This window comes from Cottoperca gobio, chromosome 10 (genome assembly GCF_900634415.1).
Source record: "Cottoperca gobio chromosome 10, fCotGob3.1, whole genome shotgun sequence".
Taxonomy (NCBI): domain Eukaryota; kingdom Metazoa; phylum Chordata; class Actinopteri; order Perciformes; family Bovichtidae; genus Cottoperca; species Cottoperca gobio.
The window spans coordinates 9,892,293-9,917,424 of record NC_041364.1 but is presented as its reverse complement, the minus strand read 5'-3'; the positions used below and the strand labels follow the sequence as shown (position 1 = coordinate 9,917,424).

The window sequence follows — 25,132 nt, the reverse complement described above, 5'->3', positions numbered from 1 at the left end:
AGCAAGACCATTGTCGGTTATAATACAAAAACATTTCATATATTACAATAATTGCTGCTGTCTCATTTCTCTTTACTTCAGATTTCTTGTTCCGCTGTCTGTGTTTCATTTCAAGCACTTGGGTTTAGAAATAACTTTGAATCATTTGTTTTTAGGAACTCAGCAAATTGTATAACTTCTTCCCTCGTCACTGACCCTTCTGGGCTCAGCACAAATCTATCTCAATATGAAAACTACGACAGATCCTTGAAGGTTTACCTCCTAATTACACTCTGCACACTCTATAAGTATCATTTGAGAAGATTTGACTGCATTATTAACGCCCAGAGAGCGGTCGCGTGCAGACAAACAGCATCATAATAGAAATCGTCACAAGTAGAGAGAAGGTCAGCAGTGATTTCTCGGTTACACAACAGAACCTTTGGGTCATGCTCACACAGTGAGCCTGGTACTCAGTGGCTCCGTCACACTCTCACCACATGCTTCTTCACAATAAAAGCGCATCAGTGCTACATCTGAATATTACACTCAGAACAGTGTATTCTCCCTGACGAGGACACAACTGTGCAAAATGTCCGACTCCAGCAGAAATGTAAACAACCATGCATATGAAATATATTTCAAACTGACTGTAGGAAAAACACCATGTGGTTGCTTGTGGCGTCATCAGTGACGTGAATAAACTATAGTGCATTAATTCACAAAGTCACGGTCAAATGACAAGGATAATTATTAACAGTGTGGTTATTACATCACTGCTTCAACTATTCTGATGAGTGTCTTTTTATATTCTGTAAAATCCCTTTTCTCTCGTTGAGGTTAGTTCCAGTTAGTGTCTCTCATGTATCACCTTGAGAAATTGTTTAACAACACTTAGTGCTGTTCAGAGGGCATTCCCAAACTAATTTAAGACTCTTCTAACCATATAGATGAAAAAATATTCAATCTGCTGCATGATAAAAAAAAAGAAAGATGTTTTTTAAGTTGAAAATCTATTTCCCAATCAAAAACATGTGGCTGGAAACAACGTATGTCTTTGCTTAATTTGTACGCCATACTGCATTTATATTATTCTCATGTCATACAAAACAAGCAAGGAGATACAGTATGTAATGCTGCATTCATGTAATGAATTGGGAACAACGGAAAAACCTCCCAATATTACATTTTAGGAGTGTTCGCACATTATCCCAAGATAAATAAACTAAATCAGCTTCTTTTGTTGTGTTAAATATTCGGAGCAGTTCATTAACAAGTGAAACCAGCAGAGGTGTGGTGTTTTTAAACTTGACAAGTCTTGTTCCCACTAAATCTTTTGTTCCTTCCCATCAATGTCCTCCTTCAAATTAAAGCTGTATATTTGTCTTTTTAAGGAAAAGGACAACTAGCCTATTTGAAGGACAATGAATCGCCCAGCACACGTACGTATATACAGACACATTAAAACAGGATCGTTGTGGAACTCACAAAAAGTTGATATCTTCTGTAGTTCTTTTTGCCTTAACTAAGAATTACAACTTGGATTCTTTTCCCCCTTGTGGTTACTCGTAATAGCTCTCTTAAATGATATGATCTTTTTTTATTGTGCAGAGGATTTAATGTTTTTTCATCCAATGGGTTAGAAGAGTCTTTGAGGAAAGTTGTAAATGTTTTCCTTATTTTCTTTTAATAAATAAATGCTTAGTTCTGTGACTTAATTGTAATCAATACATAAGAAGCAGAAAAGTCGTGGTGTCTGAGTGAGGCTGAATCATATCATTATATAATTATATAATACAGCCTGACCGCCTACGGGATGGTAAAAATAAACTTGTGAGTGCTCTCTGGAGGACAAACTATAAAATGGAAACACTGTTTCTAAATAACCTGAAACAAATCTTTGGTATTTCTATCCTGACATTTTTTGCTATTTATCAGCTGATATACACCCATATGATTTATCAGTCTTATTATATAAGGTGTTGAATTATATCAAAATAAAAACATACACTTTCATGCCCATATTCTACATGCAGTAGTAAGAACTGTAGACTGGGCATTATCAATAGTGATAAGGGTAAATTAGGTTTTAAACTACATTTACAGAGCAGAGTGTATCATCTTACGTCACTACCTCATACTCTCTCAGTTAGACAAAGATGGTGGCAGTTGCTGGAGGAAGTGGAGGTGTTGGGGAGCCGCTGTCAGACGGGCTGTGTCCCAGCAGCAGCTCCTTCTCTCGGGGACGACACGGCCCGCTGATGTTCTGGCTGTGAGAGTGGTAGAGCCGCAGGAAAGCCAGGATGGACTGAACCAGCCACAGAGCCGTGACACCCCACAGAGACACCTGAGGACACAAGGTGTGATAATTAAGCTTACAGTCACACTTACATAATGAAAACATCAAAACTGTGAATGCTGGTGGGTCTGTGTATGTAGGCTGCCAAAAACTATTTTGTTTTTCCCTGGTTTAGAAAAACTAAAGAGCTAATCAGAGCTTTGTAAAAGAGATTAAGATTAAGGACGTTACCGTTCTTTGCAAGAGCCAGAAAGAATAGCTACAATCCAGGGGAAACAGCGGTGGAAGACGCACTCAGATATTTTACTTAAGTAAAGTGTAGAAATAGACAAGTAAAAGTCCTGCATTCAAAATTTGACTTAAGAAAAACTACAAAAGTTTTAGCATCAAAATGTACTTAAAGTACAAAAAGTAAAAGCACACATTATGAAAAATGGCCCATTTCAGAATAATATTATATTATTGAAGTATAATTAATGATGCATTCATGTGTACACTGCTTTAATGTTGCCGTGTTTACTGTATGGACTGCCAGGTAGCTTGTGAAGTTTACCAAAGGATAAATTATTACATCATTTAATTAAAATTATATTTTGTATTAATAATCTGAGTTTGCAAAGTAACTCGTAACTAACGGTATAAAATAAGTGTAGTGGAGTAAAAAGTACCATATTTGCCTCTAAAATGTAGTGAAGTAGAAGTATAAAGTATAATAAAATGGAAATACTCACGTTAACTACAAGTATCTCAAACCTTTACTGGAGTAAATGTACTTTCCAGCACTGAATAAACAAAACAACAATATAATAACTTTTATTTTGTCATATTTCTTGATTGCTGTAGAAAAACTCCGACATTGTCTTGTCTACCACTTAAACAGACGAATAATTCATTTTAGCAGCTTTATTCTACTATACTACAAAAAAAAGGGAACCCATTACTCAATATTATTGATGTACTGTATATGGATATGCTTTTTAGTATGTATACATTAAAACAACAGCCTTTCATAATAGGAGATTTCTATCAACAAAAAAGACAAGTGCACAAAAAGGAAGAAAAGAAAACCTCTGTATCTGTTCGAGAAGCTGTGTATGACTTTAGTTTCCTATTGTACACAATGTGTGTGTTTACGTGTGTGAACTTGTGAGCGCTCATACCTGTGCCAGACTAAGCTCTGTGTAGAAAGACGAGGTGTCCACATCCAGGTAGAGTGGAACAGACTGAGACTCTACACAGCTGAACACAAACAAACAATATAGGGATGAGAAATTCATTTCAGTTTCACTTTTTTAGCTATAATCACTACCGAAAAACAACTCAAATCAGCTTAACTCAAGTTGATTCCCAAATCAAAAAATGTAAACATTATGGCACCATACCTCTGAGACATCATATCTGGCCCTAAAACTAAAATTGAAAATGTAATTAAATTGAAAAGTCAAAATGAAATAAAATAAAAACTATTACAATCTTGCATGCAGGAGCATCGACCATCAGACGATGTACCTACCTGTATGGTCGTGTGTTGAGATTAGTCACCGTGTCGCACCAGGAGCTGAGACCCAAAGACAAGATGACGCTGGCCCCTCCGGACAGGAAGAGCACACACACACTCAGTAGCACCGTCAGGAAGGAGGAAAACAGGGTGCTGAGCAGAGACACACACAGGAAACCATCAGACATACGCTACTTTTGAAATAAACATATATTAAAGGTTGAAATAATTTTTTGATAATTGAATAATCCTTGTGTGTTCAAGCAGATCAGGTTCCTGCTTCTCAAATTTGATGATTTGCTGCTTTTCTTTGACATATCTGATAGTTATGTGAATATATTTTGGTTTTGGACTGTTGGTCAGATAAAACAAAGCATCCGAAGAAATATTAATGTTCACTTTATCACGATTTGTTTTCATATCATAGACAAATCGATTAATAATTCAAGCTCTAATATCCACTGAAGCTGTGATGAAGAAATGGCTATAATTTGTGTTTTCAGCTTCTTTGCTTGCATGCCTGAATACTATTTTCGACTTCTTTAGGCATACCAACATAATAAGGTATTTATGCATGTATGTATATGTAACAATTAATTTAAAGAATAATATATTTTGGACATAGCTATGTACCTGCTGACAAGTGCTGTCATTTCAGTTAAGAAAGAAACGTTATTTCCTGTCTGTAAAATGTATTTAATAGTACTTTATACCTTATTACACTTCTTCTACTACTGCAGCAACTGTTCTGGTACTACGACTATATTACCAGAAGAAGTACTTGGATATTGTACTTTTTAAAATCTGTTTTGCTTTATTCTTTTTCTAAAAGAAGTCTAAAATAACTGAGCACTTCTTCCACCACCGAGTAAAAGCAGCAATAATACAGTGTAACATACTCAGTTACAAGTAAAAGTACTGCATTAAAAATCCTACTAAAGACAAAGTAGTCATTATCTCATATAGAATGGACCATTTCAGAGTACTGTGTATTATATAATTGGAACATAATTATTGATGCATTAATATGTACATTACTTTACAGCTGGTAAAGATGGAGCTAATTTGCTAATTGCTTTATAAACTGCTGGGTAGTGCAACCTATAATTATGTATCATTATTTATTCTCTAAAGCTGTCATATCATTATTGTATTATTTTATATTACTTACAATAACTTGTGCAGTATACGACTGCAATGCTCACATCACGTTGGCATTAATACTGTATTATACTGTACATTTCAAGCAATATTGTTATGTATCTTATCTATACTATTCGGCATAAAACCCATAAATTCAATGTTAAGCATTAATATTGTTACAAATGACAAGTACAGCAATAATATAAGTAAGTGTAGTATAGTCAGGCCAATGCTGCAGTTATTATAACAGTTGTTATTAAATGTATTATCTGTGTGGGACTCACTCATCATGTCGTCCGTGCAGATAGAAGAGGCACCTCCAGCCCTGCGCTGCACCGTACAGCACCGTGAAAATACCGACAAATGTGGCGAACTGGCAGGCTGCCGGTGGGCCCCAGTGCTGTACCACCAGGTGAGAGACGTCTCCCGGCTGCCCCGGCAGCTCTTCCCGGTCCTCTGTCCTCCAGTAGCCGGTGGAGAAGAGTGCGCAGCGGCCTTTGAAAGCGGAGCCGTTGAGAGCCATGGGGACGACCACCAGCAAGCCCGCCGCCACCGACAGGGCGTGAGCCGCACAGTGGGCCAGCAACAGCCGCCGGTCCAGCTCCATGGTACAAGTTCAATTCAAACTAAACAATGAACGTATTTAAAACAATTATCGAATAATGTCAGCACCCCCCCGTATGTATGTATGTATGTATTCCCATGTAACGGTTCACTGTGGGTATTCAGGGCGGGGACCGAGTGATGGCTGCCGGTCAACCGTTGCACAACAACCCGTGTTGCCAACTCCTAAATGACGTCATCCCTAATTTGCATAATATTTAATTTGCACGTAATTGTAATGGGCGCTGTGGGAGAGAGGAATAATGAGACAAAAGGTGACTAAAACACCCTAAATATGTTTAGAACTACACATTTATGTTGATTCTTGTTTTTTATTTTTTTATTTTGCTACTCCTTTTTGCAGTCAATGTTTTTACTCATTAATGTCAGCTTGCTTTGGATGAAACTGTTATAAGGCTTTTCCTTTTGAGTATGTTTTTGAGTTGTCGTGTGTGTTTTTTTATATCACAAAGTTAGGCGTAGAAATCAGCCTTACAATACAGGCTGTATGCCCGTGTACCATCTCCAATAAATGGCTTCAACCAGCCTTTGAACTGAGGGTTTAATTCATGGTGGGCAGATCAATCTAAAATATCGATGGATCGATACCAACGTTGGTATCGGTATCGATCAATGGGTACATGGCGTTTTAGGGTAATTGAAGGTAAAAACAACAACAACAAAAACATTTTTTAATAATATTATATTTATTATTATTTAGAAATGTAATTATGTAACTTCAATCTCAGAGAGTTTGAGTTTTTATAATAACATAATATAATAATAATATAATATAGCAGTCTAATGACAAGATATAAGAATAATATAAGAATTGAAATACAAAATTAATATAATCAATATGTAATATAAATAATACATACTAAGATAATAATCATAATAATACAAACAGAATAATAATCAACATTAAAATTCAAGGCAGACAATTAGCCTACATTTTATTTGATGGGAGGAGGGGACCGGGATAATGGATAATGGCGCTGGCCCAAAAAAGGTTGAGAACCACTGTGTTAGGTGGATGGTTTAACATGGAAAGGCAGTGCTGAATACATCTGTTTAAGTTGATTTCAGCTCCTTAGAGTTTGTTTTGTATTTGTTCATTTAAAGAAAACAAAATTCCCACACCTAAAATTCATCTTATTCTCTCTTTCGCCTTTTTGATTATCTTATCAAGACATTTCTTGTGTACTTATTCATACACACAGTATATGGTAATACAATTGAATGAAAGGACATTTAATTTCTTTTCTGTTTGGTATTTTGGTTGGGTTTTTTGTGAATGTGGATATTTCAGATCAATTTGAGGAGTGCCTATGGTTTGCATGTTCCACATTTTATTGTAAATGTGTCATGCAGTGTGGGACTCACACTGGTCTGGTCTTGGTCTTGACTCAGTCTTGGTCATGACTTGGTCTCAAAGTCTTGACTACAACTCTGACTATACTATACATGGTACATCTCAATAAATTAGAATATCGTGGAAAAGTTAGTTTATTTCACTAATTCAATTCAAAAGGTGAAACTCGTATATTATATGGATTCATTACACACAAAGTTAAATATTTCAAGCCTTTATTTGTTTTAATCTTGATGATTACGGCTTACAGCTAATGGAAACACATAAATCAGTATCTCAGAAAATTTGAATATTACATAAGACCAATAAAAAAAGGATTTTTAATACAGAAATGTTGGCCTTCTGACAAGTATGTTCATGTGTCTGCACTCAGTACTTGGTTGGGCCTCCTTTTGCATGAATTACTGCATCAATGCGGCATGGCATGGAGGCGATCAGCCTGTGGCACTGCTGAGGGGTTATGGAAGCCCAGGTTGCTTCGATAGCGGCCTTCAGCTCGTCTGCATTGTTGGGTCTTGTGTCTCGCATCTTCCTCTTGACAATACCCCAGAGATTCTCTATAGGGTTCAGGTCAGGCGAGTTTGCAAGCCAATCAAGCACATTGATTCCATGGTCATTAAACCAGGCATTAGTACTTTTGGCAGTGTGGGCAGGTGCCAAGTCCTGCTGGAAAATGAAATCAGCATCTCCATAAAGCTTGTCAGAAGGAAGCATGAAGTGCTCTAAACCTTCCTGGTAGACGGCTGCGTTCACTTTAGACTTGAGATAACACAGTGGACCAACACCAGCCGACGACATGGCTCCCCAAATCATTACTAACTGTGGAAACTTCACACTGGACTTCAAGCAACTTGGATTCTGTGGCTCTCCGCTCTTCCTCCAGACTCTGGGACCTTGATTTCCAAATGAAATGCAAAATCTACTTTCATCTGAAAAGAGGACTTTGGACCACTGAGCAATAGACCTGATTCTTCTTCTCCTTAGCCCAGGTAAGACGCTTCTGACGTCGTCTCTGATTCAGGAGTGGCTTGACATGAGGAATACGACTGTTGTTGCCCTGGATGTCCTGGATACGTCTGTGTGTGGTGGCTCTTCACTGACTCCAGCCTCAATCTTTGTGAAGCTCCCCCAAATTTTTGAATGGCCTCTTCTTGACGATCCTCTCAAGGCTGCGGTTATCCCTGTTGCTTGTGCACCTTTTCCGACCACACTTTTTCCTTCCATTCAACTTTCTATGGATATGTTTGGATACAGCACTCTGGGAACAGCCAGCTTCGTTATCAATGACCTTTTGAGGCTTCCCCTCCTTGTGGAGAGTGTCAATGACTGTCTTCTGGACAACTGTCAAGTCAGCAGTCTTCCCCATGATTGTGAAGCCTGCTGAACCAGATTGAAAGACCATTTAAAGGCTCAGGAAACCTTTGCAGGTGTTTTGAGTTGTTTAGCTGATTAGAGTGTGACACCGTGAGTCAACAATATTGAACTTTCTCACAATATTCTAATTTTCTGAGATACTGATTTTTGGGTTTTCATTAGCTGTAAGACGTAATCATCAAGATTAAAACAAATAAAGGCTTGAAATATCTCACTTTGTGTGTAATGAATCCATATAATATATGAGTTTCACTTTTTGAATTGAATTAGTGAAGTAAACTGACTTTACACTGTACAAAGTAAGTTAAAACACAATCGTCACTGTGAGTCCCAGATTTCGTTTATGGTAAAAATCCAGATAAAATCGTTTAACCTTTTCAGTCTAAGGCAATATCTGACTACTAGTCTTCTCTGCTGTGACTAGTATGTTTCTGTCAGCTATCTCTTAGGCTAAAGGAGTTCAATATTTGACTACTCCTCTTCTCTGCTATGACTCGTATGAAATACCTCTGTCAAATATCTCTTAGGTCAAAGGACTTCAATATACACTGTGTGTGTACACTGTTTACATAGCGTGTCACTTTAGTATATATTATTATCTCCACATGTCTGTTGCAGATGTGTCTGCAGAGAAATGATACATGTCTGGTCCGTCATGTGTCTTTTCACCTTCTTGAGCAGTTGCATCACTATTGTCTTCCACCAGATTGATGAAAAACCTGCATATACAGCTGAGAATAATCGCTGATATTAGCACTTTCAATAGAATAGCAAACTTAAAATCGACAAAGGACGACAGTGCTCATTTACAATATCCGCATGACTTTTAACCACTACCTAGGCTACAATAATTAGAGGTGTATTGTAGCTGAGATAACACTTGCCGACTCTTAATTTAAGAGCTATGCTGATACAGCGGCCTCTGAGTAACATGAAGCAACTCACCGCAGCAGTCGGCCTGCCTGCACTGTTTTCATTAGTGATGTGAACCACAACACTAGAGGCATATTATAGTTTATAACAGGTGTGTTCGGAGCTTCATGAACTGCATTGTTGTACAAACTGTAGTTTAGCTGCAAAGACTGCTGATTAACGTTACAATTAGGCTATATGTACTATCTAACGTTTACAAAAGTCACCTGTAATAGTTACCTTATTTAGCACTGCATGTCGTTTGCATGTTGGGGTCAGCGAGGTGATGAAGGGACCTCTGAAGACAGCGCCACTGTAACGCATGCGCACTTCTTATCTCATAATTATGACTTAGTATCTCATCATAGGACGAGGTAAGACTGGTGTAATAAACCCGACACACACAGCTAACGTTACATTTGATTCTAGAAACTAGTCTGGCCACGTTTATTTTTATATTGGTGGCTGGTTGAAAATTTAACCAGATTAGACAAGTTTCAAGTTACTTAACGTTAGCATAACGCTAATGCTAGCTTAGATTTGGGACACATCAGCGTTTCTCTGGTCGGAAGTCTGACGTTTTTATTTAAATGAATGTTGATTAGGATTTTTTTTAAATGAACTTTGCCCGAGTTGTAGATAAAAACGAGTTTAATTCGTCCTGTTAACTTGACATGTCATGTAAGTAAAAATATTGAGGTTGCTTAGTTTCCATAACTGCATCTTCAACACTATTCATTAATCATGTCAAAGCATTCAATTGCTGTAACGCACCGTAGCCCCTACCTTTATTATTTTAACCTCTTACAGTGTGGGGGAATTTACCTGAAAATACCTAAAAACGACATACCCAAAGTAAATTAAAAGCATTTGCACCATATTTTGGTCTCATTCAAAAGATAACACTCTTGTTCTTGCAAAACAGTCAGAATTACTCGAAGTGCTATACCAAATTTGAAGAAAATAAACTCTGTCTGAATTTTTATGTTGAAAAAGATGCCTGAAGATGACTATAGTTGGTAGGTAAGAGCTGGAAAACACAATAGGAATATGGCATCAAGTATTACCAAGTTCAGGTTCACATTTCAGAACAAAACCCCAAAGACACAACATATTAGACAGGTTTTTCCAAGCTGAACAATTTGGAGATATTATAATATTTATTAATAAAATATTATTTGTAAATATTATAAACAATAGCAAAATGCATACATTTGTCTTTACATTTTTACACCTGGTAAAGGACTACATTATTTCTGTATTTTTTCTGAAAGTAAAGACAATGTTTTGAATTGAAAGTGTGAATTGGTATTTTTTAATGTAATCTCATTATCACTGTTTTTGTCAACAGAACTATAAACATGACTTGGTCTCCTCAGTCGTACCAAGCTTAGAAAAATGTGCCAGGTGTTTGGACCCTTTTCCCCCTTGAAGTGGATTGGTGCGAGATGTAAAGGGGAGTTATTTGTTTTGTTAAATAAATGTGTCCGTGATGCTTTACCATAAACCTCATTATTACTGTGGTCTTTTTCTTCTTCTGTCTGAATGATATTTCAGGGAAAGGTGGTAGTTAAGTGTTTCAATTTGACTTTCAAATTTGCAATGGAATAATTCTTTTAAATTCTCATACAGACTGTAGAAAGATAAAGGAAACTTCCTACGTGCTAAAACGTGTTCTACAAATATTATATTTACAGAGGGCAACAACTTTCTTGTAGGGATCATTACTGTCTCTAAGAGTAAAGATGAAATATTTGTGTCATTATTGATGATCGGTCTCCAGAAGATGACACGGGCCTTCCTCGCCATCTTCGAGGGTACGGCAGCGACGTGTGGCAGCCGAAGGAGGAGTGGGCGCTGCTTCCCCTGCTGTCGGGGGAAGCCCATCGAGCCGCACACATCTTGCCAGCGTCATCCAGACATTGCTATGAGCAGCTCCGGAGGGCGGTTCTGGCCAGGCTGGGCAGCACACCCGAGGGACACCGCCGCCGGCTCCAGAGCCTGCCCTTTGAGGACGCTGGCCGCCCGTTCGCTTCAGCCGGGTACCAACTCCGCAGAGGACGTCATTGGGCAGGTTGCACTGGAGCAGTTCATCGCCGGACTGCTAACCTCCTCCGCGAACTGGGTCCAGTGCCACCGACCTGCCACCCTCGTAGTTCTCCCTTCCACGGCGGAGCCTGGGGGGCAAAGCCTGGGGGGCAAAGCCTGGGGGGCGAAGTCTGGGCCACTGCTCCGCCACAGGTCTGGCCCCTGCCCTATGCCACACTCCGTGGGTCCGGCCTTCACCTCCGGTGCAGCTGGAGCGCAGCACCATGAACGCAACCAGCTGCAGCTAACATACCAAGACAACAGCAAGGTCCATCTGCAGTCGACTCCCCTCCCACCCCTTTCCACAAAATAAGAACATGTAGGACAATACAGGGTCCCTGCTAGGGTGGAGGCGTCCCACCACCGTACTGAAGGTTTAGAAGAATCATTACCTAGATACAGCAGTGCTCAGACCAGGGCAAACAAGCAGAACTTGGAACGCAACAGGCTGCAGCCAACGTACAAAGAGAACACTGAAGTTGATCTGCGGCCAACCCGCTTCCCACCCATTACAACAAAGGAAGAATCTGCAGGACAATGCTTGGTCTCTGCTGGGGTGGAGAAGTCCCACTACCATCCTGCCGGTATCAAAGAAGCATTGCCCAGATACGGCACCACATACGTGGTACGTCCCACCATATTCTTCTTGTGGCTATCCCAAATGTGTGAATCTTTCTCCTCACCCCTCTACTCACTGTTTTATTTTGTCTATCTAACACCTGCAACTGTGGGAACTTTCCACACCCCAACCCCCTTTTCTATTCCCTGTCTTTCAAATGTATTTTTGTGTCTACCTAATATCTGCCAATGTCTGACTTTTGGGTCAACTGTGACAATATTCCACCCCTCCTTCTCCTGACTGTCTGTAAAATACATGAACACAGTTTTATCGGGGTTCTTCCTCACGCAGACTGCTTGCGTATGATTGTATTGAACCTTCTTTGCAAAGAATAAATACTCCAAAGACAAGCTTATTTCTCAAGAATCTTCATTTCAGTATTATAGACTTCACTGGTCATTTGTATAAGGACTTGATTAAAACTTTCCACCATAGTAACATTTGTGGTTCTGAGTGAATCAGAATCAGAAATCTTTTATTAGTCCGGGGAAATTTACTTTGTTACAGCAAAAGAACATATGAAGAAAAGGTAAGTACACAATAATTAAATAGAACAAAAATAATATCAGTACAAAGTGGTTGATAAAATGTTTTATATTGCACATGGCAGTGATAATTGCACAACAGTGGTGGAATAGTCTGTTTTGGTGTGGCGGTCTACCAGGGGCCGTGGTGATTGTACAGTCTGACCGCTGCAGGAAGAAAGGACCTACGGTATCTCTCCGTGAGACACCGCGGGTGAAGCAGCCTGTCACTGAAGGAGCTGCACAGTGCGGACAAAGTGTCCTGGAGGGGGTGGGACATGTTGTCCAATAGAGAGGACAGCTTGGCTGTCATTCTCCTGTCTCCCACCACCTCCACAGTGTCCAGAGGACAGAGCTGGCCTTCTTCACCAATCTGTTCGGTCTCTTCCGGTCAGTGGCCGAGATGCTGCCGCCCCAGGAGACCACTCCATAAAAGATAGCTGATACCACCACAGTCAAAGAAGGTATTAAGGAGTTCCCCCTACACTCCAAAAGACCTCTGTCGCCTCAGCAGATAAACTTCTTAAACAGAGCAGCAGAATTATCTGACCAGTCCAGTTTACTGTTTAGGTAAACACCCAGGTACTTGTAAGATTTTACAATCCCATACACACACACACTCTGTGAAAATTAGAAAGACCTATTAAGTTTTGAAAAACCTATTTCAATCAGAATCAATTACATTTGACTTATTTAGACCAATATCAAAAATTAGACAGATAGTATTTTGACAGCACTGTGTATGAGACCGAAACTAGACAGTTCTAAAAAAAAAAAACAGTACATTACTACAGATTTAATTTAGATTAGGTGCGGCGCAGCCATCTCGGATTTTGAGGTCAAGGGTTAGTGAGGTTCACTCCGAGGAAAAAGTGAGGACCCAAATGCAGTACACCAGACTAGGGTTTAAACAAAAAGTGAGCTTTAATAATACAAAGCTGAAAACAGAAAAAGTACAAAGCAAAAACAACAGAGGGGGCAGGCTATAAAAATACAAAAGGTAACAAGTAAACTGAAAACACAAACCGGGATGGCACGAGGGAACAGGAGGGAGCACGGGGAAACACGAGGGAGCACGGGATAACGAGGGCGTAACATGGATGACAAACAGACAAGGAACAAAGAGACAGACCGGCATATATACACAACTGGGGAAGAAAGGCAAGACCACAAGGGCAGGTTGAGGCACTTTTTAGACTACAGTGTAAACAGGTTGTCATGAGCCTGGCTTTTAGTTTTTCTGTTTCCTGTTTTACTTTGTAAAGAACACTCACCTTGTGTCATGTCTGGTTTTACTTTTGTGTGTATTCCCGCCTTTTGTGATTTGTTTGCCCCACCCTGATTTGATCCTCCTGTATCTAATCACTTTGCTGCCCATTTGTCTTTGTCTGCCTCCTCCAGCTGTGTCCTGTTCCTTTGATTAGAGAAGGTCAGGGGGTGCTGGTAGTAATATTTTAGAAAGGGGAGAGTTCATGTGTTTCTGGGGGGCGTTTTATAGCAGGGGTGGGGAACGTGTTTCCAGGGATACACCATAAATACAACTAATCGGAATTAATGGTAAAACACTAACACTCTGGTCGGGGCTTGGACCAGCAGCAGACAAGCTGCTTTTTTTTGCAGTCAATTGTTTTACTCATTAATGTCAGCTTGCTTTGGGTGGAACTGTTATAAGGTTTTGTCTTTTGAGTTGTGTGTTTTTTTATATCACAACGTTTGACGTAGGAATCAGCCATATGTGCTTATGCTTATGCAGTATGCCTGTGTATCATCTCCAATAAATGGCTTCAACCAGCCTTTGAATTTAGGGTTTAATTCCCACTCCTTTCTGTATTTTTGAGTATACAGTTTAGACATGGTTAGCTAGCTGACTAGATGTTTAGCTTATGTCACAGAGAGGCACACGCACAGTGGACGAGGTGAGTAAGTGACTGAGGCTGAGTGAGTCAAATGCTTTATTTATTTTAGTGAGACAGTGAAGAAACATTTACGTTCAGCGGCGGCTTTGCGCATGCGTGATTCATTTGCAGTCTGGATGCGAGAGAGTGCGGGTCTCCGCTCTGACTGCAGCTGCTGCGCGAGCCTACTGTGAGACTGACCGCCTGTGAGTGCTTTGGGACGGCGGAGGGGCTCGCGGCAGCACCCGCTGCTCGTTGAGGACAGTAACTGCAGAACGATACGTGCTTTCACGTCAGTCTCAAAAACACCAGAAAAGTCTCCAATTACACCAGAAGTTGCTAGATGTGTCGCTAGTAGCTTTTGACAATAAAAAAAAGTCGGCAAGAGGATTTGGAAAGTCACTAGAGTTGGCAACACTGACAACAACGCCCCTCACAGAGAGGAGTTGCATGCGCAGAGGACTCACTCCGCTGGAAAAAGATCAACATTATTGTAAAAAATACACTAAAATAACAAGTAGTAAAAAATAGTAGTAGTCAATGGTGAAAAGTAATTGGGTACATTTACTCAAGTATTGTACAAAACAAAACAAATGTGGTTATGGTCTTGTGGTTTCTTTTTTAAAGCCTGTCTAGACGTATTTTATATATCTAACAGACAAACGAGCAGGGCCACAAACCAGTGGAGAAATGTAATTACAGAAAGTACATTTGCTCAAGTACTGTACTTAAGTACCATTTTGAAGGACTTGGACTGTACTTGACTACTTTATTTTCTGCTGCTTTATAATTCTACTCCACAACATTTTAGTGATAAATATTGTACTTTTTTCCTCCACTAAATGTATCTGACAGCTTTAGTTACTAGTTTTTTTGACTAGTTTTTAATGTTTAACTCAACTCATAAATTATGATGTTTTATTATGGATTAAGCTTCCTCGCAGTATATAAGGTATTCCTTTAACTTCACCTTCACCTTTTGCAAGATTAGTAATGCATACATATTAGAACATCAATATTTATAAAACAATAATATAATATATATTTTATTCAGAAATAGGCCACAATGCTGCATAATGAGTACTTTTATTTTTGGTACTTTAAGTTTGTGTGTATGCTAATACTTATGTATTTGTACAGTACATGTCGTTTTATAGGTTAGAGTATTTTACACGGTGTTATTGTGAGTTTGATCACGGATTCAAACCCCCTTTTTAGATTGAGACGAATTGTTATTATTGGGTAGAGTGAGACATCTTTTGCACAACATATCATTAGAAATTCCTCCAACAGTGACGTAGCCACGGCGATCTGACGTCTGTTTTGACCAATTGACCTTTTTTTTTTAATCAGGTTGTGCAGAAGAGAATTTAATCACCCTGCAGATGTTTCATTGATGAAGGGCCTGATGATTAATGATGCTAATCTGCCAGCATTTCAGGCTCGACAGCATTGTCGTGGTCAGGGTGGACTTATTTGATCTGAATTTAGTTCAGTAGAAACTCATAACACGAACCTTACTTTGAAAAATAAAATTAGCACACATTAAAAAAATAATCCTTATTGTATATCATCAGTTGTTACAAGAGCAATGTTTTCCAAGAATCATACCTTTTTCATTGTAGACACAGATAATCCTCGAGTTCTGGGACGTCATATAAATGCAATTTCCTGCAGAAACTGCTATAGATCGTGTGCATGTGACATCACGCTTATTTCCCAACTCGGAAGTCAACCATGTTGGTTGGTATACACAACCAAGATGGCGGCTGTTCACGTGTAAGTTGCTGCAACGCTTCGTAATTTTCTTTGTATTTATACGTCCAAGATTGAAAGAAAATGCCAATCTTGTGCGCAGTGTATAATTGTGGTCATAACGCTACTCATGACCCAGAGAAACGCTTCTTTAGATTTCCTAAAATCATCAAAAACAACGATCTACAAAAGAGGGATGAATTGCTGTCTACCGAACACTGTAAACTGTGGTTTAGCAACATAACTCGTGAGGATTTAACAGAAGAAAAAAGCACAATTCACCCGTGTGTGTGTGGCGTCCACTTTATATCTGTAAGAGCTCATGCTAAAGCTATGTTTTCAATGTTTACGTTAAACATTTGTGCTTATGATATACCCGAACACTGTAAGACCTTACTTCTCGTCACTAGGAGAAGCGGCAAAGCTTTATGATAGCAGCCATTTGCTCTTTTCTTCTGTGCATGTTTTTCTTTTGCTTATTCTTGAGCCTACTTCACTTGCGAAAAGCAAAGCACCAATGTGAGAACATGCTTCGCTTAATCCAGCCATACAATCACAGTGTGCGAGGATAACATCGCCGCTCTTCTCACTCACAAACCACGGCTTGAGCGGTGTATCTCGAGATCTTTGAGAGTGATTTACACGGGCATGGACGAGCACCCTGTCATCTTTCACTGGTTTGGTAAGAAGACTACCAACCCAGCCAGAAACAAAGAAATGATAAGCATCTAAGCTCTTGTATGCCTTCATTTGTGCGTTGGTTGCCCACGACGTTTGTAGCACAAGGTAGTTCACAATATCCGGATATTCAATCGGCGGTAATGAATCTAAATCCTCAATATAATCCGACGGCTTTAGCGTGTACGGGTCAAGGCCGCAAATTTGGACTTTTTCTCTGAATCTTGCCTTTGCAGAGGACTCCAGAGAGTCAGAATACTTCGAAGAAATCGGAGTTGTATTGTTGTTGTTGTTCGCTTTAGACGCCATTGTTGATTTGTATATCAACCAACATGGCGCCGCACGCATTCGTCACACAGTTTTGTCACGTGTTTGCACATGAAGAATTGGCTAGAGAGAAGCCGATTTAGAGGCATTATAATTATAATGGCACTAAAGACAACATACTGCATTTTAAGTGAGTGTGTTTAATTGCCCCAGAGGGGGTACAGACTGGATGCCACAGTTAGAGGAATGTGGGTGGAGCTGGTGTGAAATTCTTCTTTGTGGGACAGATAATGGCATCCAGACTACTATACCCAATCTATTGTACTGATAAACTACAGTCGATCAGTGAAGCTGAGATGCAAATTTTCCTTAAAAAAACATTTCACATCTTCAGTTGTCATGACTTTAATTGTTTTTAAACAATTGTACCATCAGCCCAACATAAGTCTTAAACAGCTCTTTTGCTGGATAATGTCTGTCTGTGAATATGTCTGTTTCTTGTCTGCCTGTCTTGTCTTTTACCTGCCAGAAATCAAATTGTCTTTGTGGATTAATAAAGTTGTATTGAATTGATGTCAGTAATTTCTACAATAAAGAGATTAAAACATAAAAAATAAATTCCTTCTAAATCAACGACGTATATGCGCCACAGTCGGGTCTGTTGAGCTAAAAGTGCCGAAACCCGGGATCGAACCAGGGACCTTTAGATCTTCAGTCTAACGCTCTCCCAACTGAGCTATTTCGGCGATGAAACTGAAGTAGACGCGCATATGAACTTTATAGAAACACAAAATGACAGATGCCGTACTTTCAATTTCATATATATATTTAACAGACTAATAACGCTAAAGTATGACAACGCTTCACCCGGCAGGTTCACTTCGTGTCTCCATGGCTCTGGAATGGATCATCCGTAGAGCGTACCACACGCTGACGTAACGTTGACGCCCACATTGAGCGCAGAGGCTTCTGGGAAGAAAGGTCAAGAATCGAGGCACGGATTTACTGCTGCATCAAAGATTATCGCTTTGTAAAACGCACTAATGGTACTGGGAAAAAATACTTTACTATTTCAAATAAGACATGTATGCATTGCTTCCTACAATACAGCAAACATTACCATACATTTTAATTTAAACGTTTTTTTAGACTCAGTCGGACTAGCTGCCGTTAGCTAGCTAACGTTAGCAGCTGCATTGTTATTGTTTTCGCTTCATTAGCGGCCATAAAACAGATGCCCCGAGGTTCCGAGGCAGGGGTCCGGACTGCCTGAGTGATGTTTTTTTGTCCGTCTCGGGAAGATGGATGAGAAGTCCGGAAGCAGCAGCCACCACCGGCTCCTGATCGTCCTGCTCATGGTTTTGCTCTTTGGCGTCATTATGGTCCAGTATGTGTGCCCGAGCAGGTCTGAATGCGAGATGCTGCACCAACTAGGGTCCTGGTTCAAGGACGGAGGCGGTGTAACTGGTTCCAGGAGCGGCAGTGGCAATGATATCCAGGACGGGCTGCAAAGAGACCCGTACATCGCAGAAGACGGTGCTTTGATACGCTTTGTCCCTCGATTCAATTTCACCAAAGCCGATTTAAGTCGTGGTGTAGACTTCAACATCAAAGGAGATGATGTTATAGTGTTTCTGCACATTCAGAAAACGGGTGGTACAACGTTTGGTCGACACCTGGTGCGGAATATTCAACTGGAGAGGCCATGCGAGTGTCACGCAGGTCAGAAGAAGTGTACATGTTTCCGGCCAGGTAAAAAGGAAACATGGCTGTTTTCCCGTTTCTCCACCGGCTGGAGCTGCGGGCTTCATGCGGACTGGACCGAGCTGACCAGCTGCGTCCCGTCGCGCATGGACTCACGAGAGGCTCCCGAGAACATGCCCAGGTTGGTGTTGTTGGGCTGCTTGGGATGTTACTGCATATAACAAAATTACAAGTTATTTTACCGCTCTGTCTTAAACAAAATATTCTGCCTTCTCTCCAAAACTTGGCAGATAAAATCTGCTACAAAAATGTAATTACACTTTTGAACGTTACATGTACTGTATGCTACAATTTGGCGATTATTTTTCTCTATAATCAGCTCTATTTGCTATATTTTTCTTTTAGAAACAATCATCATTAAAAATGTTATTTAGTGGCTAACTTTCCTTAAACCTAATGAATGCACTTCTACACTCAAACCAAATAACTTAGGAGCTTCTTGACAAACTAATTCAACCAAGCATTATGAGGAGTATATCAAACAATTACAAACAGATTCATTATTCATGAATACAATTAGTTACAGCCCTAATTCAAATAGACAAATGAATTGCAGTGACATCTCAAGGTTATTTGAGTTGTCTTATTACAGACTTGGGCTGCAACCGATTTTGACTACGCGATTATTATCGCCAGAATAATTCCAGATAACAAATATTATCACTATAGCTATAGAAAAAATGGAGAAATAAACTAGATAAACGGACAAAACAAAAAATCCACAAGGCCTAATATCTGCCAGCACGCTATTACCACATGTGTACTATCAACAAGATATCAATATTTCATTACGTTTTTTAAAATATGACATTTATTGTCAATACTGGTGTATCGCGACACCCCTATTACAAACCTGATGTCTTATTTTTCTCTCCAGTAGGAACTATTATTATATAACCATTTTAAGAGACCCAGTTTCACGCTTTCTGAGCGAGTGGCGTCATGTGCAACGTGGTGCTACATGGAGGGCCTCCTTACACGTGTGTGATGGACGTTCACCGACGCTGTCTGAACTGCCGAGCTGTTACTCAGGAGACGACTGGTCGGGTTGCTCCCTGCAGGAGTTCATGGACTGCCCCTACAACCTGGCCAACAACCGGCAGACCCGCATGCTGGCTGACCTCAGCCTGGTGGGTTGCTACAATGTTTCCACCATGAGTGACGAAGAGCGCTGGGCACTGCTTCTGGAGAGCGCCAAACGTAATCTACGCGGCATGGCCTTCTTTGGGCTGACCGAGTACCAGCGTAAGACCCAGTATCTGTTTGAGCGTACCTTCAACCTGGAGTTCATCGCACCCTTCACGCAGCTCAACGGCACACGCGCCTCCAGCGTTGACGTCCCCTTTGAGACACAACACAGAATCCTCCAGCTGAACCGATGGGACGTGGAGCTGTACGAGTATGCCCGTGACCTCTTCCTGCAGCGTTTCCAGGTGGCGAGGCAGCAGGAGCGCAGGCAGGCCAGGGCGAGGCGGCAGCAGGAGAGGAGGCGGCTCCGTGGAAGGCTCACGACAAAACAAGGGAGGCAGCTGAAGCCCACAGACACACCCCGCCAGCCTGCGTGCCGCTCTGTAGTACCTGAGGAGCCGCTGAGGGGGAAGGCTGGTGGAGACAGTGCAGAGTCAGAAGTGCTGCTCCCAGACTGGTGGGATCAGGATGAGAATGGCACCATGGAGGATTACATGGACAATGTGGAGCAGTGGTAGTGACGGGAACAAGGAGGGTGTCTTAATACTACGTGTGCCAAGTTCTGCCTTGTCTGTTGTTAATGAAACAAAGTTATTTTTAGTATATGCCTTTACACTACATTTTCTTTTTTCTGACCAAGAACAAACTACACACATTTATTTATTGATACTGATTGTATTTCTTTGGCACAACTGACATTCATAATGAATACATTTCCTTCACTGAAAGAAAGGCTAGTCTAGGAACCTGCTAACCTTTTACCTTTCAGTGACCACACAAGCCTTCTGGACTGTTCTGTTCCCAGATGCATAAAACCACTTAGACTAAGGTTGCCCTTAAATTTGCATAAAATCACCATCAGGATCTCCTTAAGATGTTGTAAGGGGAAGTCCATTGAATCTCTAAGTGTTTGTACTTAGCTACTTAAGTATTCCCTTATGCGTTGTCCTTAATAGCCATTTTCCTCAGAAAATTTCAAGGGCGCCATACCAGTCTCTTAAAAGTGAAATAATTTCTGGAACACAAGACAATGGCTGAATTTATAGGGATTGAAGAAGACGAGGAGATACCAAGAAGCATTTTTCGGGACAGGGAAAACCCACTGGACACTTTGAGCATTGAGCAAGTACAGATTTGATCTTCAAAATCTCTATTATATTACACATTATAATTATATTGTATTCTTTGAGGAGGACAACATTCTCATCTGTCCAGTTTGGCTTTATTTTTATTTTTGTATTCTTTTTGTTGTCCATTTTGGAAAAGCTAGCTAACACTGACAATAATGCTATAAAGTAACGTTAAAGGATGGTGACGTGAGTGAAGCGTAACCACGGTAACCGATGTGTGTGTGTGTGTGCGGTATTATGACAGTAACTACCGTGAAAGCCTTAGTCTGGACACTTAGGCTAGGAGACGACCTAAGAGGCTTTATGCAACGCTCCTAAATAAACACCTGAGCTATTTTGCATAAATGACAAACTTAATTTTCAAGGTAGTTTATGCAACAAGGCACTGACCTTTTAACACTGAACTCTTGTAATGTAGCTTGGGATGAGGAGGTGTCTATTTTATTTGTTAAGAAGAACAATGTAATGCTTGTTTCTATCAATAATATGCTACTGTTTGTGATTTACAATCTATATGTTTGCCAAATTGTTATCTTGTCTGAAATGCGTACATTTTAAAATGTACTTGTGTTTTTAAGTGTATTTTAAGTAACAGAAAAGGAGAATTTCCATACATACCTCATTGTGTAGCATTAACTGCTAATGTTGTAAAATTACTGAATGTGATCCAAGTCTCAGTTTTTTATATAAAAATGCTTTTACATTCACTGAATTATTTCTGTTCTTGCCTTATCTTTGTTCTTTGTCTGATGTCCTTTTGTCCGATCATGTGCACTAAAGACTGCAAAGATTTTGTGTTGCACTTGCAAACCTCTGGAACACCAGCAGGGAGCGCTGAAATAACCTTATTGAAATCAACATGTCCTGACTGGAGATGCTGAGGTGGTAGTTGACGTCACAGCTTCTTCTTAAATTTGTTAGGACAGAATTTCAAACCATTTTCAGTATTATCCTCAAAGGATTTAATAAAGATATCAGCTATGACAGCTGCGCTCAAATTTAGAAGAAATATTCAGCAATATACTGAAAATGCTCAAGACTTTATGGAGGTTAGAGGATTGTTAAAAAGATTTTATCTTTACAGTTGCATTGGCAGAAATAGTTGAGGGATGAGAATGTATACACTAATGTTTGTGAACTATGTCATATTTACATTTCTTGTAAAGAAAAATATAAAATATGCCAATGTGAAATCTGAATGTGTTTGGTGAAACTAAATATTTAGGTGATATGCAAATTCAGAGGAAGTACCAAAATAAAAGCTTGATGAAGAGATCCGGAAACCACCTCTCAGTCTAAGGTTTCATTAGGTTTCATCAACTAATATACCGATTTGTACATGTTTAAGATATAGTGAATATATCACTACCTTTGTTTAAACGTGTTCAAAATGTGTTTTGGGAATTTTCGTTAGTTGACATTTAGCTATTACAAAAACACCGTTTTTATCTTCCCATTTATATCAGTCCTATCCTAATATTTCAATCAAGTTAAACAGGCTTAGCCTTTATGAGTGTACGTAATGTATTATATAATAATTAATAAAAGCATTTATAGTTTTATCTTTGCTTTCCTATTTCACTCAACCAACAAGGCGACATGTTGACCACATGACACACTTTGAATGACAGCCCCCTCATTTGTATAAAAATACATAAAGATATGTATAAAGAAAATAATATAGAAATAAATAAGTTTGGGGACATACATTGAGGGGGGATGCAAAGGGGAAAATACATTAATTAAATAATTAATTAAATATAAATAAATAAATAAATGAAAAATAAATAAGATGGACATCTACATCTATTTGTAATATTCTTTTTGGTACATATTAATTCATTTTGGCAGCTTGAATCCTCCATACTTTTGAGCTATAGGTGTATTTCTTTTGGCTAACGTTAATATGACGAGTCACCAGGTTTACAGGGCGGAATATCTTTGTAACTGTCAGTAATAATGAGTCATTCCTATCAAAGAGAAGTTTGCATCCGCCTTTATGAGTGTATTCTGAAACGACTTACCTGTCGTGTTATCTCCCTGCGACGTGTGTGTCGCAGCCCACCTTGATAACCGGCTGTGCTTTAGTCGTGACTTTGATTTCTCCCCAATGCTAATCATGTTATCTAATAAACTACAGCAAACGCAAACGCACTCTCTCTCTCTCCCAACTCCTCCCTCACCATTTTGCCCTCCCTCTGATTTTTTTCAAATGTGTTATTCTGCTGTGTGTTCAGTCAGTGTTGCAGCCGAAGCAAATGTAGTTGCAGCAACATTTCGCTCCTTTCTTACCGCGGCGGTAACACGTTTTTTTTTTACTTGCTTCGATTTATCTAGTGATAACGCGTTTTATTTCTTATTCCTACGTCACTTACAGGCAATACTGATTGTATATCACATTAAAGACGCGTCTTTGTGGAAAATAACCATCAAATAAACATTTTCACCGACGTTAATTTAGGAGAAGACATCTGAATCCGACTGGGCTATAAACAGGTAAGAGCACGTCTGGCTCAGTTTGCAGCAATATATATATATATATATATATATATATATATATATATATATATATATATATATATATATATATATATATTATTATTTGTAATCCATGTTGCAGTCATTTAAAATGTGTCTTCCTCTCTGCCTGTTGCGTGGATGCTCAAAAGCTGCATTAGTTATAGTTAATTACGGGCGTAATAACAGTAACATTCACATTTGACATTCTTTGTCTGCTGAGAGCTGACGGCTGTGTGCATAGCCTACATAATAAACATAGTGCCTGTCATATTTGAATTTGGGAATCTGCACACAAGGGTTTGGTTGAATGCAATATGCAGGGAGTGTATTGTATGTCTCTTACAGTGCCAGTGTTTCAAGTGCAAGTTGTTTTTTGTTGTCATGCCAGCAATGAGAGAAGGGCAAAAACAATCAATGTGAAATTACTTTCTGAGCCTTTGTTCACTGTAATATTTCATTTAATTCAATTACAGTTGACATCAGTGAAGAGCACCTACAGTTTCCTTCCTGGTTATCTATCTGTATGTCTGCATGATTATGCAGCCAGCCTTCATGCATGCATGCAGTGCAGGGAGGTTGAATCTATGTCCTTGTTTACCATTAGAAGTCAGACCCTCAAGCCACCATAGATACTGTGTTGTCACTACTACAGTACATATACTGTACGCACCACCAGTAGATGTATTGGCATAATTTTTGCCTCATTTAACAATACAGTCAGCTAGTTAAGACAAGTTGTTGCGCTCCCTCCAGGCCGTGGACTCTGCACCAGTCTAGCTAGTTTTTCTTTACTTAATATAAACACTGATAAACTGACAAGCACACATGGGCATGCAGCCACATTAGCCACATAACCTGTTTTCATCTCACACAGACACATTAAGCTCCATTTTTTATGGTGCAAATAAAACCATTTACCAATCAACAACAAATCAAAAAACGTTATGCTGTCGATATGTTATTGGTTCTTCTATAATATCAGTTTTCTCATATATTTAACTTCATTACAGGGATGTGAAACCCAAAGCAAAGTAAAGCTCCAGGGCCTGCAGTTAAAAGTGCAACAGGGAAATTAAAGTGCAAGTATTTCATGTTTTGTGCAGACTTTAATGGGGTAGGCTTGTTGTATGTTTGCTTGAATGGGAACGGTGGTGCTTTAATGAGCTGAAAGGATTACTGATACTTAACCTAATTACTTTGCTCCCTCCCTCCAGGCTGCTAGCTTTCACTCTCATTATGATTTATGGATCTTCCACCTTGAGCTTTTCCATCAATCACCTTGTCATCGACATTATCCTGCCCTGAACTCGCCCTTGTCACGGCTCTCAAAAGAGTTGACTGTTTGGTAAACAGTAACGATCATAGTTGGAGATCAGAGTTGAGCTTTCATAGCTACAGTATTAATTACACAACTACATGTGCCTCTAAAACAGGAATTTAAGTTTTAGGGAATGGGGAAACCAAATGTTTAAAAAGAACTCTCACAGGAAATTCACAGATTCTTGCGACACCCAGATATGA

General features: G+C 39.6%; 4 protein-coding genes and 1 non-coding gene across 12 annotated transcripts in view; 3 read left to right on the top strand and 2 right to left on the bottom strand.

Moving 5' to 3' along the window:
- Positions 1-1,385: 1,385 nt before the first annotated feature.
- Positions 1,386-5,675, bottom strand: LOC115014844 (transmembrane protein 179). The gene is made up of 4 exons (XM_029441934.1): positions 5,204-5,675; positions 3,792-3,929; positions 3,439-3,517; positions 1,386-2,326 (listed from the first exon to the last, which is right to left on the bottom strand). Exons 1-4 carry the CDS (start codon positions 5,524-5,526, stop codon positions 2,129-2,131), a joined length of 738 nt encoding a protein of 245 aa, XP_029297794.1. The 5' UTR covers positions 5,527-5,675; the 3' UTR covers positions 1,386-2,128.
- On the top strand, positions 5,346-12,221 carry LOC115014845 (uncharacterized). The gene is made up of 3 exons (XM_029441935.1): positions 5,346-5,527; positions 10,535-10,639; positions 10,967-12,221. The coding sequence occupies exon 3, from the start codon at positions 10,970-10,972 to the stop codon at positions 11,582-11,584; it is 615 nt and encodes a 204-aa protein (XP_029297795.1). The 5' UTR covers positions 5,346-5,527; positions 10,535-10,639; positions 10,967-10,969; the 3' UTR covers positions 11,585-12,221.
- Positions 12,222-17,682: 5,461 nt separating this feature from the next.
- On the bottom strand, positions 17,683-17,755 carry trnaf-gaa (transfer RNA phenylalanine (anticodon GAA)). Its single transcript has one exon. It is a non-coding gene; the product is annotated as a tRNA-Phe (tRNA).
- Positions 17,756-17,778: 23 nt separating this feature from the next.
- On the top strand, positions 17,779-21,797 carry hs6st2 (heparan sulfate 6-O-sulfotransferase 2). Of its 2 annotated transcripts, none has more exons than XM_029442134.1 (2): positions 17,779-18,894; positions 19,654-21,797. In XM_029442134.1, exons 1-2 carry the CDS (start codon positions 18,311-18,313, stop codon positions 20,477-20,479), a joined length of 1,410 nt encoding a protein of 469 aa, XP_029297994.1. In that variant the 5' UTR covers positions 17,779-18,310; the 3' UTR covers positions 20,480-21,797. The 2 variants fall into 2 exon arrangements, with proteins under 2 accessions (XP_029297994.1, XP_029297993.1); XM_029442133.1 differs by having other exon boundaries at positions 17,781-18,894; positions 19,651-21,797.
- A 1,637-nt stretch (positions 21,798-23,434) lies between these two features.
- mbnl3 (muscleblind-like splicing regulator 3) overlaps positions 23,435-25,132 on the top strand; it is a 31,416-nt gene continuing 29,718 nt past the window's right edge. For all 7 annotated transcript variants that reach the window (XM_029441250.1, XM_029441249.1, XM_029441252.1 and 4 more), the window contains exon 1: positions 23,435-23,587. The gene's annotated coding sequence lies outside the window, so the exon portion shown is untranslated. The remainder of the gene's footprint in view (positions 23,588-25,132) is intronic.

Excerpts from the sequence above, each read along its gene's own strand:
- LOC115014844 (XM_029441934.1), bottom strand. The coding sequence starts at position 5,526 with ATGGAGCTGGACCGGCGGCTGTTGCTGGCCCACTGTGCGGCTCACGCC. Across the intron at positions 3,930-5,203 it reads CTGCACGGACGACATGATGA|CACCCTGTTTTCCTCCTTCC; the intron begins GTGAGTCCCACA and ends GTCTCTGCTCAG. Across the intron at positions 2,327-3,438 it reads CAGAGCTTAGTCTGGCACAG|GTGTCTCTGTGGGGTGTCAC; the intron begins GTATGAGCGCTC and ends TTGTGTCCTCAG.
- LOC115014845 (XM_029441935.1), top strand. The coding sequence starts at position 10,970 with ATGACACGGGCCTTCCTCGCCATCTTCGAGGGTACGGCAGCGACGTGT.
- hs6st2 (XM_029442133.1), top strand. The coding sequence starts at position 18,311 with ATGGATGAGAAGTCCGGAAGCAGCAGCCACCACCGGCTCCTGATCGTC. Across the intron at positions 18,895-19,650 it reads GCTCCCGAGAACATGCCCAG|TAGGAACTATTATTATATAA; the intron begins GTTGGTGTTGTT and ends TTTTCTCTCCAG.